This window comes from Sebastes fasciatus, chromosome 18, assembly GCF_043250625.1.
Source record: "Sebastes fasciatus isolate fSebFas1 chromosome 18, fSebFas1.pri, whole genome shotgun sequence".
NCBI lineage: Eukaryota > Metazoa > Chordata > Actinopteri > Perciformes > Sebastidae > Sebastes > Sebastes fasciatus.
In genome coordinates this window covers 15867141-15882593 of record NC_133812.1, presented here as the reverse complement: position 1 = coordinate 15882593, position 15453 = coordinate 15867141, and the positions used below count along the sequence as shown (strand labels likewise).

The 15453-nt window shown below is 39.2% G+C and overlaps 2 protein-coding genes across 9 annotated transcripts in view; one reads left to right on the top strand and one right to left on the bottom strand.

The window, feature by feature from the left end:
• The first annotated feature begins 451 nt into the window (after window positions 1–451).
• abcd4 (ATP-binding cassette, sub-family D (ALD), member 4) lies at window positions 452–12273 on the top strand. 2 transcript variants are annotated; one of them, XM_074615235.1, is made up of 20 exons: window positions 452–505; window positions 703–779; window positions 1470–1588; window positions 2783–2910; window positions 4136–4275; window positions 4469–4585; window positions 6164–6289; window positions 6678–6728; window positions 7005–7099; window positions 7194–7315; window positions 7695–7786; window positions 7905–7994; window positions 9051–9256; window positions 9382–9473; window positions 9600–9636; window positions 9956–10005; window positions 10149–10201; window positions 10305–10381; window positions 10613–10728; window positions 11358–12273. In XM_074615235.1, the coding sequence occupies exons 2-20, from the start codon at window positions 739–741 to the stop codon at window positions 11445–11447; spliced, it is 1842 nt and encodes a 613-aa protein (XP_074471336.1). In that variant the 5' UTR covers window positions 452–505; window positions 703–738; the 3' UTR covers window positions 11448–12273. The 2 variants fall into 2 exon arrangements, with proteins under 2 accessions (XP_074471336.1, XP_074471335.1); XM_074615234.1 differs by having other exon boundaries at window positions 463–779.
• Window positions 11792–15453, bottom strand: part of LOC141755907 (acetyl-coenzyme A synthetase 2-like, mitochondrial) — a 41216-nt gene continuing 37554 nt past the window's right edge. For 6 of the 7 annotated variants that reach the window (XM_074615228.1, XM_074615231.1, XM_074615233.1 and 3 more), the window contains 6 exons: window positions 14494–14606; window positions 13789–13915; window positions 13546–13673; window positions 12914–12977; window positions 12652–12773; window positions 11792–12568 (listed from right to left, as the gene is read on the bottom strand). In XM_074615228.1, the coding sequence (XP_074471329.1) occupies window positions 12395–12568; window positions 12652–12773; window positions 12914–12977; window positions 13546–13673; window positions 13789–13915; window positions 14494–14606 (728 nt within the window). In that variant the 3' untranslated portion in view covers window positions 11792–12394. Of the gene's footprint in view, window positions 12569–12651; window positions 12774–12913; window positions 13013–13545; window positions 13674–13788; window positions 13916–14493; window positions 14607–15453 lie in introns of those variants that run through there. The other variant, XM_074615232.1, reaches the window with a different exon arrangement.

Sequence of the window (15453 nt, the reverse complement as noted above, 5' to 3'; positions counted from 1 at the left end):
AATACATATTGAATAAAATTCATATAAATAATAAACACAAATAGATTTGATGAATCAGATGAATTATTATAATTATAATTATTATAATTATTATTATTATTATTATAATGAGTAAGTGAAAATATAAAAATATAAGATACATTCAAAATAATGATTGAAATAATAAAGAAAATGATTAGAAAATAAAAAAACATTAAGGAAACATGTAAAATAAATAATAATACATATTGAATAAAATTCAATAAAATATATATATAATTAAAAAAAATATTGAATAAATAATAATCACGCATATCAAGTGCATATGTACGTTTATAACTGTGAAAGCGTCAGTGGCGATCATGGTTTGAATGAATAATAATAGTAGAAAACAAAACCTTTTACCTTTTATTTTGAAAAGAAAATCAGAGCCTTTTACACCGGAAGTCTGGACTTTTATTTTGTACCTACCAAAACCCAAACATCCTCCTCTCTTCAGCAGAACTCAGTGAAGTAGCAGCAAGCAACTAGCAGGTAAACTTAAAGATCCATTAGACGATGCTAAAGTTAGAGACATCAAAGCTATTTATTGCAGCCGTGATAAGTAATAAAGCTGGCAACTGTTAGTTAGTTGTTTGTAGGAGTTTGTTATTGTTATTCCCCTCGATAGTTAACAAGCTAACAAAGTGTAGCTTGAACACATGTGAAGTTTTATCTCTCTCAGGTAAACATTAGTTAGTCTCCTGCCTCCCAGTGCAGATGCCTCGTTTGGAAAAGACAAATGGCAGAGGGACAAAAAGGTAAGGTACTCTTCCAAAGCTGTAGGATTTGACATTTGAGACAGGAAATTGAATAGTGAAAAATACATCACTGTATTGTGCAGGCTGGTTTAAATGTTGGTGTAAGGAGAAAATGGTTTTGTTTTTAAGATTTATTTTTTATTAGCAAAAGGCTTATTTTACAATTCAATTCCAACATGTTTCAACATTTCTTTTGTTATTAAAACAAATATTGAAACCAGGAAAATAAATTAAAATAATGTAAGTAATGAATAATTATAGGAAAACATGTGGTAATGATATATTATTGATAATGAACCTATCCTTGTATAAAATATACTTTAACTGCATAACAATAATAATAATTATTGTTATTATTATTATAATGAGTAAGTGAAAATATAAAAATGTAAGATACATTCAAAAATAATGATTGAAATAATAAAGAAAATGATTAGAAAATTATAAAAAATTAAGAAAACATGTCAAAATAAAGAAATAATACATATTGAATAAAATTCAATACAATTCATGAATTATTATTATTATTATTATTTTTATTATTATTATGAGTAATTGAAAATATAAAAATATAAGAAAACATGTCAAAAAAACATTTCATGCATGTGACCACAGGATGCAAGTTCATGACATTCAAGTGTTGCAGTTTTCTAATATGATTTTATTTATCTCTTGCTGTGCATAATTCAGACTGAAATTAGACTGGAAGTTTGTCCAGAGGCTCTGCGGCATCCAGAAGGTCCTGTTCCCATCATGGACCAGTCAAAGTGCTCTGCTGTTTGGGACGCTGCTGGCTGTCACTCTGACAGGTAACTGCTTGACTCACAACATTTTATTTTATTTTTTTCAACACTGTTTTTATTGTGCTTTTAACAATTGAAACTTGCAAAACACAACTCTCCACATGAGAGGTCATACAAAGTATAAGAATAATAATTATACAATTGGTAATAAACAATCTGTTATATAATACAAATGTACAGTTCACAGAAGAGTGTATTGCCTTACCAACAGTCTTACCAACAGAAAAAAAGAAAGTAATAATTAAATGAAATAAATAATCATATTAAAATGATTAAATACGAAAATAAAATAAATAGAAATAAATAATAATATTAAAAATATTAAATACGAAAATAAAATAAATGAAAATAAATAATCATATTAAAAATATTAGATAAGAAAATGGAAACAAAATAAATAAAATAAAAGAAGTGGGGTGAATGCGTATTACTCTTGTCAGCGAACCAATTGGTGTATCTGCAAATTCTGTTTCTACAATCAAGTGTGACTAAAGAGTAAGTGGGGAAACTCATAATGAAGATGGTGGTATTCATATTTGTTAATGTTTCAGTTTCTGATCTGCCTAAAGTAATTTATAAAAGGCGGACCATTTTTTGGAGAACTTACCCTCCTGTCTTTTTAATGAGAATTTTATTTTCTCTAAATCTAAATGCGTCATCCCTTCTTCTCTCATCCAGTTTGCATGAGTAGGGGCTGCTGTTCAAGTAGTATTAATCTGCATGCCAGCAGACTAACAAATGTTATCATATATCATATAATATTGGACTAGTTTTCCAAACTTTAGGATCTATAACACCAAAAACATCCGTTGGAGGGTCCAAATCAACACTTCTATTCAATACCTTAGACAAAGATTGAAAAATACTTCTCCAATAGTTCAACAAACTATGACAAATGTTATTTATTCAAGTGTGATAACCAAAAGGGGAAAAAAATAGTCACAATCAGATCAAGCTATCTATAAACTGTAAATGAAATGTCTCTCACATGAAGCCTCATCATGAGACTTACTCACTGCCTGTTGGACAATGCTTTTTGTGGCGTTGTAAACACACACTTCAGATAACACTAGACTGCATACTATGTTTTTTTCCTGCTGACCTTTTTGCTCAAAGGTTGCCTAATTCCCCTACGTTGTTTTACGAGTCTCTGTTGTCCCAACAATGCGCTAACACATCTTTTTTTTTTTCTGCCATCAGAGCAGCTGATCATTTACCAAGTGGGTGTCCTCCCCAGCCACTTCTACAATGTGCTGGCAGACAAAGATTACTCAGGCTTCAAGAGTCTGGTGGGCACAGCTCTGGTGCTCATCTTGATCAACTCCACAGTAAGTTGAAGGAGCTGTGTGGGATGGCACAAGTTGACCTTCCTACTGATAATAGTTGCCTAAAAGTACATAAAGAGTTGCAATTTTGCTGTGTGGAATTTGGACTTTTGACAGTTTTCTTCATGGCAATGTGTTTTGTTTTATTTGTGTTACATGCAATATGCCTCCAAGCACTAGGTGCTGTTTGGTTCAGGGCCAAAGGAAAATTGAGCAACATGCCAGTTATTGCAGGTGTAACTGATTGGGAAAGAAGCAAGCAGTTTTTGACTGTGTTTTGACTAACATCGTGTGCTGTATTTGTTTAATTTGGAGCTCAAACTTATTGGAAGTGATGGAAACGGATTATGGACACTGTTGGTAAAATAAACGTCATGATAAATTATAAAATATTCGTAACTATGTATATTGTTTTTCTGAGCACACAGCAGCCCGTAGTGGCTTAAGTATAGGACTTATAGTCACTACAGTGTGTTATAATTTTCCTTTGTGCCCAGCTCTGCTTCTGATTGGTCTGCAAACTTAAGGGGTTGTTAAAAGTGTCAGTACTTTTTTTAAAACAACAGTTAATCCATCATCACAGATTTCTACTCCACTCCACATAGTTTATTGATATAAAGTTTTATTCTTTATCAAGCCATCTTCTTGAAAATTCTCAATTTACTGTAGGCACTTGTTTGTGTGTGAACTGTATATTACGAACAGTAACTTATTTCTTAAATATGAGCATGGATTTATTTATCGACGGAATATCACACCACATCCAGGAAGTTAATTTGTCATTGTTACCGTGGCACTGCTATGCACAGTCAGGCAAAGGATTTATTGTTTGTGATTAGAGTACAACATTACTATTTTCATAATTGGGACAAATCCTATGTTCCCAATGGTGTGCATTATCTGCATGGATACACATTTAGATGTGTGCTGAAACTAAATAATCGGGTACATTATTTGTTATTGTATGACATCATGTTTGATTTTGGATTGCTGTTATAATAGACAACTTTACAAGGTCAGGACAGCCTGACATGTTTATTTTACGTCATGATGGATTTTGAACCTGAGAAATTGCAAGCGGTAGCAGGCCTTTTCCTAAATATGAGGAATCATATGACATTTAGTCTCATAGAGATCGTCATATAGTTCCCGTTTATTGTCTCTGTGTTACTTTACTCTCTAACAGACAGTTTCTTTCTCTCTCTGTGTTCCTCTCTCCCTCTCCCAGTTGAAAAGTATCGACCAGTACATTTGCAATCAGATGTACGTTAGCTGGAGGAGGACGCTAACTGAGAGCCTCCATACGTCCTACTTCCAGGGCCGAGTCTATTATACACTCAATGTACTCCGAGAGGATATAGACAACCCGTAAGCTTTAATGGTTTTCCTCTTTGTCGTCTTATCTATTTTTTAAGACTATAGACATAAATGCAATTCAATTCATCAACATTCATCAACAAACAAATCATCTGAATGTTTTTATGTATGAGATCACGTGGCTGTTAGGAAAAGAGGAATCATTTAATTGGTTTGTTTTTGTATCTTTCTGTGTAACTTGCAGAGACCAGCGAATCAGTCAGGATGCAGAGAGGTTGTGCAAGCAGATGAGCACCATGGCTAGTCGTTTGATTGTATCACCGTTCACACTGGCTTACTACACCTACCACTGCTTTTATAGGTGAGTTTGTAGAGCACCGTGGCAACTGTAATACATCACACTCTTTAACACATTTAACTCTTACTCTGAAGTTCCAGTATCATCAGAGACATACATTGTGGCCGGAGCCTCGTCTCCGCTGCCTGCTCTCCTTCACTCAGAGAGCACGCGCGTCCTCGCTGTCTCGCTGTCTCGCTCCACCTCTAGACGTGAATGCGCGCTCACTCCACACTGCAGAATAGTTAGTTTAGCTCTGAGAATATCTAGTGAATGTACAGTGGACCTTTGTGCAGAAATAACTGCTGCAGCTCCTCCAGACCAACAGAGGTTTTCCATGTCTTGTGAAGTGACGGGGCTCCTCAACGAGTTACGTTGTTGTCTCGTTACCGACCGCGTGCCAGTGTCTTCGGCTGCCGGCTGCGGTCGGGAGGCGATAACGTAACTCGTTGAGGAGCCCCGCTGCTGAAGCCTGCGCTGAGCAGGAAAAGCCAACACTAGGATCAGCATTGATTCATGGAGAGACCTTCGTATAGAGTGATATTGTGGTTTTAGCTGACGTCTGTCACCTCACTGTTTTGAGCGATGCTCGTTTATGTCTATGTAGAGCGAGCAAGCGCGAGCTCGACGCTGACTTTCGTTGATTTCAAGGCCACAGGTGTCGCTGTTAAGCAGCATTTCTGAATCTTACAAATAGTCTCTTTAAGAGACGAGAAAGTCCACCTGTTGTCAGTGACTCTTAACAGACGACAGACACAATTCCTATGTGTCTGTTCCAGCTCTAAAGGTCTACTGCAACTCTAAACTTATTTAAATGGAGCCTAAAAAAAGTTTTCTTTTTGTTAAATGTGAGGCTCTATTTTTACTGCCCCTGAAATAAAAGACACTATAACTTTTATTTCTTTGAGTATTATTTTTTGTATGCTTTGAGTGTTTTAATTTTATTTAAATTGGTGTATTTTCCATCTCATTGTCTTTGCCACATTGTTTTAAAGGACCAGTGTGTATCATTTCGGGGGATCTGTTAGCAGAAATGGAATATAATATTCATGACTGTGTTTTCATTAGTGTATAATCACCTGAAACTAAGAATCGTTGTGTTTTTGTTAGCATAGAATGAGCCCTTCATATCTACATAGGGAGCAGGTCCTCTTCACGGAGTCCGCCATGTTTCTACAGTAGCCCAGAACAAACAAACCAAACACAGACTCCAGAGAGAGTCTTTCATGTTTTTACGTTACCTAAAGACCACCGTAGTTCCCCGACACGCTTGTGAAACTGCGGTAAAATGAGCCGCAAAACCGCGGTACCGCCATCCGCCGTCTGACTTCTGTTGCTCCTAAGGTAGTGTTATTATGGTAAGGATGGCCTCTGAGGGAGACGAACGGCATCACCACGGTTTTGCACTCGCCGGCTCACGTTACCGCAGTCTTGGAAAGTGAAGACTCAGCGGAGGGGTACCCAGTAGGTTACAATCTGCAACCACACCCCTAGATGCCACCAAATCCTACACACTGTCCCTTTAATGCCTTATGTTAAGCACTCTGAATTACCTTTGTGTATGGAAAAGAGGTATATAAATAAAGTTGCTTTGCTTTGCAGCACCGGCTGGATCGGTCCCGTGAGCATCTTCGGCTACTTTGTGATTGGGACCATTGCCAATAAAATACTCATGGGGCCGATTGTGTCGACTCTGTATGAGCAAGAAAAACTGGAGGGGGACTTCAGGTAAGTTCAGCGTTATGTCGGTCATGGTGTATCAAGTGACAAACACACAAGTGTCTGTGCCAATATGAATGTGTTTCTGACAGTCAAACAGAGCAGGATTGACCTAAAAGTGGTTGGGTATTTTTGCCAGTGCTTTCAGTGTCCATTTCTATGGTCCTTTGTTAAGAGGAAGTGTCTGTGGACTTTGGCCCAGTGCCTTTTGCCTTTTAGGAAATAACACCGGATAGGCGTCAGCTATGAAAGAGGAATTGTAATTTAATCTGTCACAAGTTAAAACGATGTGATTTTGTGCTCACAGGGTGACAGTTGAATGAAAATTGTGTTATATCTTAACGTTTGTTGAAAGTGAAAACAATTTTTTTTCAGAAATATCTTTTTGTATCTTCAGATTCAAGCACATGCAGATCCGTGTCAATGCAGAGTCTGCTGCTTTTTACAGGTGAGGCACAAACACACGATTTATTTAACAGGGCCAACCTTTTCTCATTTATTTTACGGTGCCTTGTGCATGTGTCATACCTGAAAGAGATTGCTGAAATGGAAATAAAGATGTCACATTTACCGAAAGTACTGACAAACTTACATAGAAAGTATGGCGTACATTTTCTATAATAAAAAAACATTCAGTATCTGACACTATCTGAATTGCTCTGACACACCAAATCACACCGATCGCAGAGATAAAGCAGGTCGCTGCTGTCTGTGTGTTTTTTAGAGCTGGTAAAGTTGAGCACACGAGGACCGACCGCAGATTGCAGGCTCTGTTACAAACTCAGAAGAGTCTAATAAACAAAGAGCTCTGGCTTTATAGTAAGAACACCCTACACACTTCCCACTCACCGACTCATATCTTTCATCGATTGCTTTGATTAAACCCGTTAACCTCTGACCTCTCCTCTCTCAGTCGGGGTAAACACCTTTGACTACCTCGGAGGTTTCCTCAGCTACATTATAATCGCCATTCCCATCTTCACTGGTATCTATGACGGTCTCACTCCCGGCGAGCTCAGTGGACTCATCAGTAAGGTAAGCATGTTTTATGTTAGAGGGTTTGAAAGGTTTGCCATCACACAACAGCTGACTGAATGGGAATGTGTTGCTAATTTAACCACTAGGTGGCAGCAAAGGCTTTCTCCTGATAAAACGTTCATGCTGAGCTTGAATGCCTGTTGCTAGACAGAGTTCTCACATCTAAATACCTAAAGGAGTATTATTGTAGCTTCATAACTGTCTCAACCACATGTAGACAAGCACATTTAGGTATAACCACCAGCCAGTATTGAATTCCTCTTTTCATGCCGTCGTCCAATGGGCCTCGTCGTTACTGCCTTTTGTTCCTCTTTTAATAATCTCGTCTCTTATTTACTCTCTGCTCTGGTTTCTCCCTCTCCTTGTTCATATTCAGAACGCCTTTGTGTGCATCTACTTGATAAATGGCTTCACGCAGCTAATAGACCTGTCAACCACTCTGTCAGACGTGGCTGGATACACCCACAGGTATCACACTGCATACTTACATTCACTTCCTGGAGGACAGATGATGACAGCAGTGTTTGTGCATGCCATCCACCTTCCTATCACTGTATCTGTGTGTGTGTGTGTGTGTTGTGGTCAGGATTGGGGAGCTGAGGGAGGTGATGGATGACATCCTACGCAAGCAGTGCGACTATGACCCTGCGTCAGGGGAAAGCTATGACTTTGACAGGTTTGTGTGAGCACTTTTTACATTAATCTCTGCTGTAATGTAGTAAAGTTAAAGATTTAAGCAACAGACTGCATGTTAAAGGGTTTGAGGGTAAACTAAACTTTGATATTTTTCAACCTATTTTCCCAAGTTTTTGTGTCTTAGTGACTAATGGGGACAACAAGTTTTGAAATTGGTCCAGTATTGTGGGAAAGTTCTGTAACCGGCAGCTACTACATGAGCTGCGAGGGCAAGTTTGCAGCGTCAGTGTTACTTAACATCCACTAAAAGTGCTTGTTTTTTACCACTGACAGGCTCAGATTGTTATTATAAGTGTGGAACACCATTATGGAAAGGACCTTGCAGAGAAATAAAACATTTTTCTAACCTTTCGCTTGATCTGGTTTGTTTCTTATTGTATTCAAGTAACGCTCAGGGACGAGTCTCGTTGTGAAACCTGAATATCCGTATACTGTGGCTCAGATAAATACGGGCAGCCATCGAATTCAAAGACCTCATCCACATTGTCAAAATTATCTAAATACTCAGCCATGACATTGAGCTACACTTTCTGTACTCCAACACAACAAACTCTGCCCGGCTGGCACTCACGTTTCCACCATGGATGTATTCCACTATTCCACCGTTGTCTTCCGGCAACACGTCACCTCGAGAGATTTCAGAACGAGACTTCTCCTTGAGCGAGACTCTTTCCATGATGTCAGACACTTATAATAACAATCAGAGCCTGTCATGGCAAAAACAAGCACTTTTAGGTGACGTAAATGACGGTCTTCCCTGATAGCACCATATTGCAGCCCGTGAAGCTGCCGTCTACAGCGCTCTCCCTCAATACTGGACCAATTTCACAAATTGTTGTCCCTAAAAACATGGGAAAATAGAATTAAAAAAAATACCGGTTACCCTTTAAGAGAGTGCACACGTGGTTAAATTAGATTAAATTAAAAGACAAGTCAAAGAGCAAAGAAGTTGGCAAAAAATGAATTTAAAGTGCTCATAACAAAGGCTTTCATTCTCCATATGTTCTTTGTTTTTTTATTTGATTTCTCCACACAGTGACTTCAACGTCCACGCGGGGCCTGCTGACACTGCCTTCATCCTGGACCATCTTTCATACAAATCCCCATACTCAGACAAGCTGCTGGTGGAGGATCTGAATCTGAAAATCAGCCAGGGAACACATCTACTGGTGGTGGGGAACACAGGCACCGGCAAGACGTCACTACTGAGGGTCCTCAACCGACTCTGGGAGGCGGACAGCGGTGAGAGAGCAGTGAGACTGTGGCTGTTGACTGGAAATATTGCACGAGTCAAAAGGGTTGCAAAAAAGCGTTGTGATATCTGCACACATTAGTAGTGTCATGACAACTGTCTCCCGTCTCCTCAGGTTTTGTCCAGATGACCACGTGTTTCGGGCCCAGAGGAACCCTCTTCCTGCCACAGAAACCTTACCTGACTGATGGCACACTGCGTGAACAGGTCGCTGTCTCGTCTTTTATGTTGTTTCTCTATAGAGCCTCTGTTTTGTTAAAAAATAGATGTGTAGATGCGTGTTTTAGGTTTACCAAAAATAACTAACTTAACTGGAACTCGCTTCTCCAACAGGTGATCTACCCATTGAAGGATATTTACCCTGCATCAGGTATGAAGATGTCACTCTGACTGAACTGTATATTAATCAGTGCAACATTCAACATCAACATTAAATAAATGCACATAAGTAAACGTGTGTCATTTTGACATTTTAATACATTAAAAGTCAAGGAAACGGCTCATTTAATACTACAATAATAATACCATTAAATCCATAGATCAGTGTTGTACAAAGATGTATGTGTGTATGTAAATTTTTATCAATCTGAACTTGGTTTTATTTATTACTTTGTGTTGATGTTGCTTCCTGGAAGGACTGAAATAATTGGTCATCTGAGTTTGTGATATTCATATCGTTATTTTTTCAGGGTCAGTGGACGATGACAGAATTATACAATTCCTGGAACTAGCTGGAGTGGTGAGTGACTTTATCCCACAGTATATTCCTTTTAAAATAAAATCTTTAATTTGTTTTGCTAAATTGCTTATTCATCTTGAATATTTCAATAAATGAGTTTTAACATGCACTGATCCTGAATCAAACTTCTATCTGTGCTCCAGTCCAGTCTCCTGAAGCGTACAGGTGGGCTGGATGAAAAGGTGGACTGGAACTGGTAAGAGAGATACAAGAGGAAAAAACACAATGACAAATGTGTTTATAACTTCTTCAAATGTGCCACAAAATGATGTAGACTCTGAACTAGTTTTTCTCTGCAGGTATGATGTTCTGTCTCCAGGTGAAATGCAGCGTCTCTGCTTTGCTCGTCTCTTCTACCTTCAGCCCAAATATGCAGGTGGGTTGTTCTGGATTTCTGAAATGTATTCATTAAAGCATCCGAGGAATCAAGACTTTTAGTGATTCTGACAGAGCAGTTTCAGGGGAGCCTCGCCCACTGTCTTTGATTTGACACCTACATTTCAGATTTAGCATATGCATGTTTTCATCCTGTCCTCTGTGTTAGAGGTGACCAGAGCTTTCTTAAACTACAGTTTGTTTGTTTTTTTTACATTTCTTTTCTTTGCAGTGTTGGATGAGGCTACCAGTGCTCTGACGGAGGAGGCAGAAGCACAGCTGTACCGAACCTGTAAACAGCTCGGCATGACTTTGGTCAGTCTGGGACACCGCAGCAGCCTGGAGAAGGTAAACTAAACACACATGTATCCTGTGCTACGAAGCAGGATTTGGGGTTAGCGAGGTACCTTCAGGTTTAACCCTGGGTTTTCAGTCCTACAGCGGTGGTTCACTTCTAACACTGGCTCTAGAGAGAGCCTTTTGCGTTTTTACGCCACCTGAAGGCCACCGTAGTTCTCCGACACGCTGATGAAACTGCGGTAACACGAGCCTCAGAGTGCAAAACCATGGTACTGCCAGCCGCCATCTGACTTCCTTTGTTCCTAAAGTAGTTTTATGGTAAGGATGGCCTCTGAACAAGGAGAACAGCTTTACTTACCACGGTTTTGCACTCGGCGGCTCACGTTACCACAGTCTTGGACAGGGAGGAGTGAGCGGAGGGGTACTCAGTTAGTTGCAATCTGAAACCTCACCAGTAGATGCCGCCAAATCATACACACTGTACTTTTATCAATTAGATCATACATTACTCAGTCCTCCTCTAAAATGTTTAAAGTTGGGTTTTTTTTGTCAGTCCATGATTAGATTGGTTTCAATATGTCAATTTTCTTACATTTTAGCACTTACCTCATCTTGCTTTTTCTCAAATCTGTCTAAATGTACGAAGGATATTAACTCCGACTTTCTGTTTGTCATAGTACCATGATGTCCAGTTGAAACTGTGTGGAGGAGGCCTGTGGGAGTTAACCAAGTTAAAAGGAGGCAGCCTCACAGAAGACGACCCGTGACTGCAGGGTCATCTGTTAGAAATCCTGGACATGCAGGAAGCTCCGGTGTGGGAGGCGAGGACAGAAAACCCTCCTGAATTCCTCAGTGAGAAACACTCCAGTGCTCTTAAAATCCCAGTTCCTCCAGTTGAGGTGGACAACTGCACTCATCCAGTTTGTATGTCTTCATGCAACATTGAGGCAGAGCTCAACCAAAATGTTCTGGACCCAAAGACTTTGCCAAGCGAATAGTTTGGATGGCTCTGCAATTGTTAGAGTAAATTCACCTGTCATGACAACAAATCAGGAAAGAAAAGGGACCCTTTTGACCTTTTTTTTTATTCTTGTGTGCCTTTACATTTGTGTATTATGTTTACAATCACTCCATTCATTCTTATTTTGTAACAAACACTATTTTCTCAGGTCTCTGTAAGTCCTATGAAGAGAAAGTACATCTGTAGATTATACATAGGTTTTGGGGCTTTTCACATGACGCGTCTAAAACGCCAGCCGTGCCGCTTTCGTCCTTTTATCCAAGGTGCACGTATACATGTAAAAACGTAGTCACTTTAACTTCTCCTCCATATATTAACTGTAGACCGAGATTTCTGGAAAAGGAGATATCTGCCGGCTGTGTGATTGGTTGTTCCTCGTCACATGACGTGCTGTGTTCCAAAAGTTTAACGATTTTTTATCTCGGACAGGTCGCTCTCGAGCTCACCTTTTGTACGTCTACATTGACAATGAATTTGATGGCGCAAAAAACGCAGCATGTGAACTGCCCCTTAAAGAGTTGTTTACCTGATTTCATAAAAATGTCAATATGTACAATAAAAAAATAAATAAATTGGCCTTTATAATTATTTTTGATACAATTGGACCAGTCTGGTTGAGTGAAATAGAGAGTAACGTGCAAGCATCACTTTTATATTCCTCTTTAGATGAGAATGTTTTCAGAAAACACATCGTCAAGGTTGTTGTTTACTACAGAGCTCACGGTGACCTTGGATGATCTCTTGAACTGCTGCAGGATCATCCAGCGTGCTGAGGTCACCCAACCCGTTCAAGTCTCGCTCCACCACTTTCCGCAGCACCCGCCGCATTATCTTACCTGAGCGCGTCTTTGGCAGCCGCTGGACGAACTGTGAAAATGACATGAAGTGATTAAGTACAAGTTAATCTTAAATGTCTGTTTGTAAATTTAAAGTCAGTGAGACAGAATTACCTGGATGAAGTCTGGACAGGCGTACTTGGCGATCTTTTTAGATACCATGTCGTTTAGCTGCCGAGACAGGTCCGCCTCTTGAACGTCCACATCCTTTTTTAGCACCACAAAGGCATAAACACCTGACAACAAAGAAACGTCTTTACTATGATGGACATTCTTACTGTAGTTAACATTGCTATACATTTTGTAAATCTAGTTTTATATAATGTGGGAAACACATTTTTGACTGAATAACACTGACAAAAGATGTCTTGCTCACCTTGTCCTTTGATGTTATGCGAGTATCCTATGACAGCAGACTCAGCCACTGCAGAGCATTGATTCTGTTACAGAAATCACAATCAGGATCGTCTGTACACTTAATGGGAAAAGATTTAACTGCTAAAATACAACTGTATCTTTAATTGAACATTGAAGAAAGTATTTTAAATCAAACTGAAACTACTTTAACCCTGCTCAAAGATGTCAACCTTTTTCCTTATTACTTTTTAATATAATTTTAATCTCAATTTTATTGCTTTCATATCCAACTTTGGACATATTTGTCATTTTGAGAATTTCAACTTTTGTTCTTTTTTCAGCCACGCTAAAAACATGGTTTTAGGTATGAAAATGTTGGTCATGAATAAAATATCTTGATAAATACTGGATCGATTGTCTTGACCTTTCATGTCGAGCCACCCAAAAAATCAAAATTTCCACTTGTCCAACACTTTGAAGTGAGGACACATGTAGAACTACTGTAAGAATGAGTAAAAGTCAGAAATGAATGCTTCCATAGCATGCTAGTGAGCTAAAGTTAGTATGGTCTTCCAGACAAACATTAGCAGGTTACCATTATATGAATGTAGCAAGCAAAACAATAATTAGTTAATCATTGATTAACCTTACCACCACATCCTCTATCTCTGCCGTCCCAATCCTGTGGCCACTCACATTGATGACATCATCGAGGCGGCCCGTGATTTGGTAATACCCCTCCTTAGAGCGATAGGCGCCATCACCAGTAAAGAAGTAACCTATTGGCACAAAGAGAGACATGTAGAGACTGAGTTTTCACCAAAAAAATCGAAGGAATTGAGAAACATTATAAAAATACAGACAGTTTTTTATCTTGAAAACATCGTACTGTACCTGGATGAGGCTGACAGTAGGTCTCAATGAATCTCTGGTGGTTGTTATGAATGGTTCGGGCCATACCAGGCCACGGCTGAGCTATACACAGAGCTCCAGATGTGTGGTTGGAAGTCAGCACTTTTCCCTGAAGAAAATAATAATAATAAACAGCGCTAAATGTAAACGCAAGAAACAATAACAGAGTTATAAATCAATTTCATAAATGCAAATAAGGATTTTGGTAAACGCACAACACAACGGAAACAAAACCTACAGTTATTCCTCTAAAAATTGCAGAAAACGAACACAATTAGAGTGCCACATTAAACCCTGTGAGAATTGAAGCTCTCAAAATGCTGTGTTTTTGTTGAGGGAGCGGAAGAGAGATGAGCTCAGAGACACCACTCCCAACTGTCTGCACAATCTGTGCATTTCAAAAGCAACTGCATTAGCCACAAAGTAGTACGACAGATTTCTATTAGGGAGTTTGGCATGCACAGACGGGGAATGACGGGTGGGAGCAGGGTGGGTATCAAAAGTGACACAGCTGGTGACTATTTTATAATCCTAATCTGACCCTCCATCCAGGCCGTTCCCAGCTATTCAGGGACAGCACGCTACATACACACGCACACACACACACAGGGATGAGACACACACACACACACACACACACACACACACACACACACACACACACGCACACAGGGATGAGTCCCACACCTCAGTGTCCATGAGCGTGGGCTTAATGCCAAAGAAAGGTCTCATAGCCATTCCTGGGACAATCTCTGCGTCTGGGTCTGATGGCCTTGGGGTAATGCAGATGCCACCTGTCTCTGTGAACACAGAGCAAAACAAGGCAGATTATAAAGATGCTGTTATTCTATATATTTTTTACTGTTAACATATCCTATAAAAAAGACCAAAACCGACAATTTGTCAGGTTGACAGCAAATAATTTTTTTAAAAGAACTGAAGATATGCCGAAGCAAACTGGGAAAAAAGTCAAGTGAAAGGGACAGGAGGGGAATATAAATGACAGAGCCAACTAACAGTTTGTAAATCTAGCATAAACCCTTCTCATTGCTACAGATGTAGATTGTTGAATTATAGCCATACTAAGTAAATTAAATTAAATTAGGTTTGCATGGACCTCAGGGACCCTGGTAATCCGCCTAGTGGTGTTGGTGGCAACAGTGCCGGAAACAGCAGAGGGGACCCGTAATAAAGTAGGACACAACAGATGATCCCACAATAGCATTAGCAACTGGCATCCTGTTCACATCAACTGAAACTGTGAGACTTCTGGACTAAAATCCCCCCCAAAGATCATCAACCCTTTTCAGTTGAATCCCTTCCAAGAGAGCGGTCTTAAACATTTTAAAAATGGTAAAGGAATAGTTCACCATTTGGGAAATACATTTATTCACTCTCTTGCAGAAAGTTAGATGAGGAGATTGATACCACTCTCCAGACATGCCCACTTTATGATAATCACATGCAGTTTGAGGCAAGTCAACACACTGACCGCGATTTAAATATTTGAATCAATTGACAGCCCTAGTTTTTTTTAACTATATTGACTTTTTTATGACAATTTCTTGACACCTTAAATATGTGCTCATGAGACACCCTCAGCATGGTTCATTAGACATGACTTTTTCAACATACTATGGGAAGACT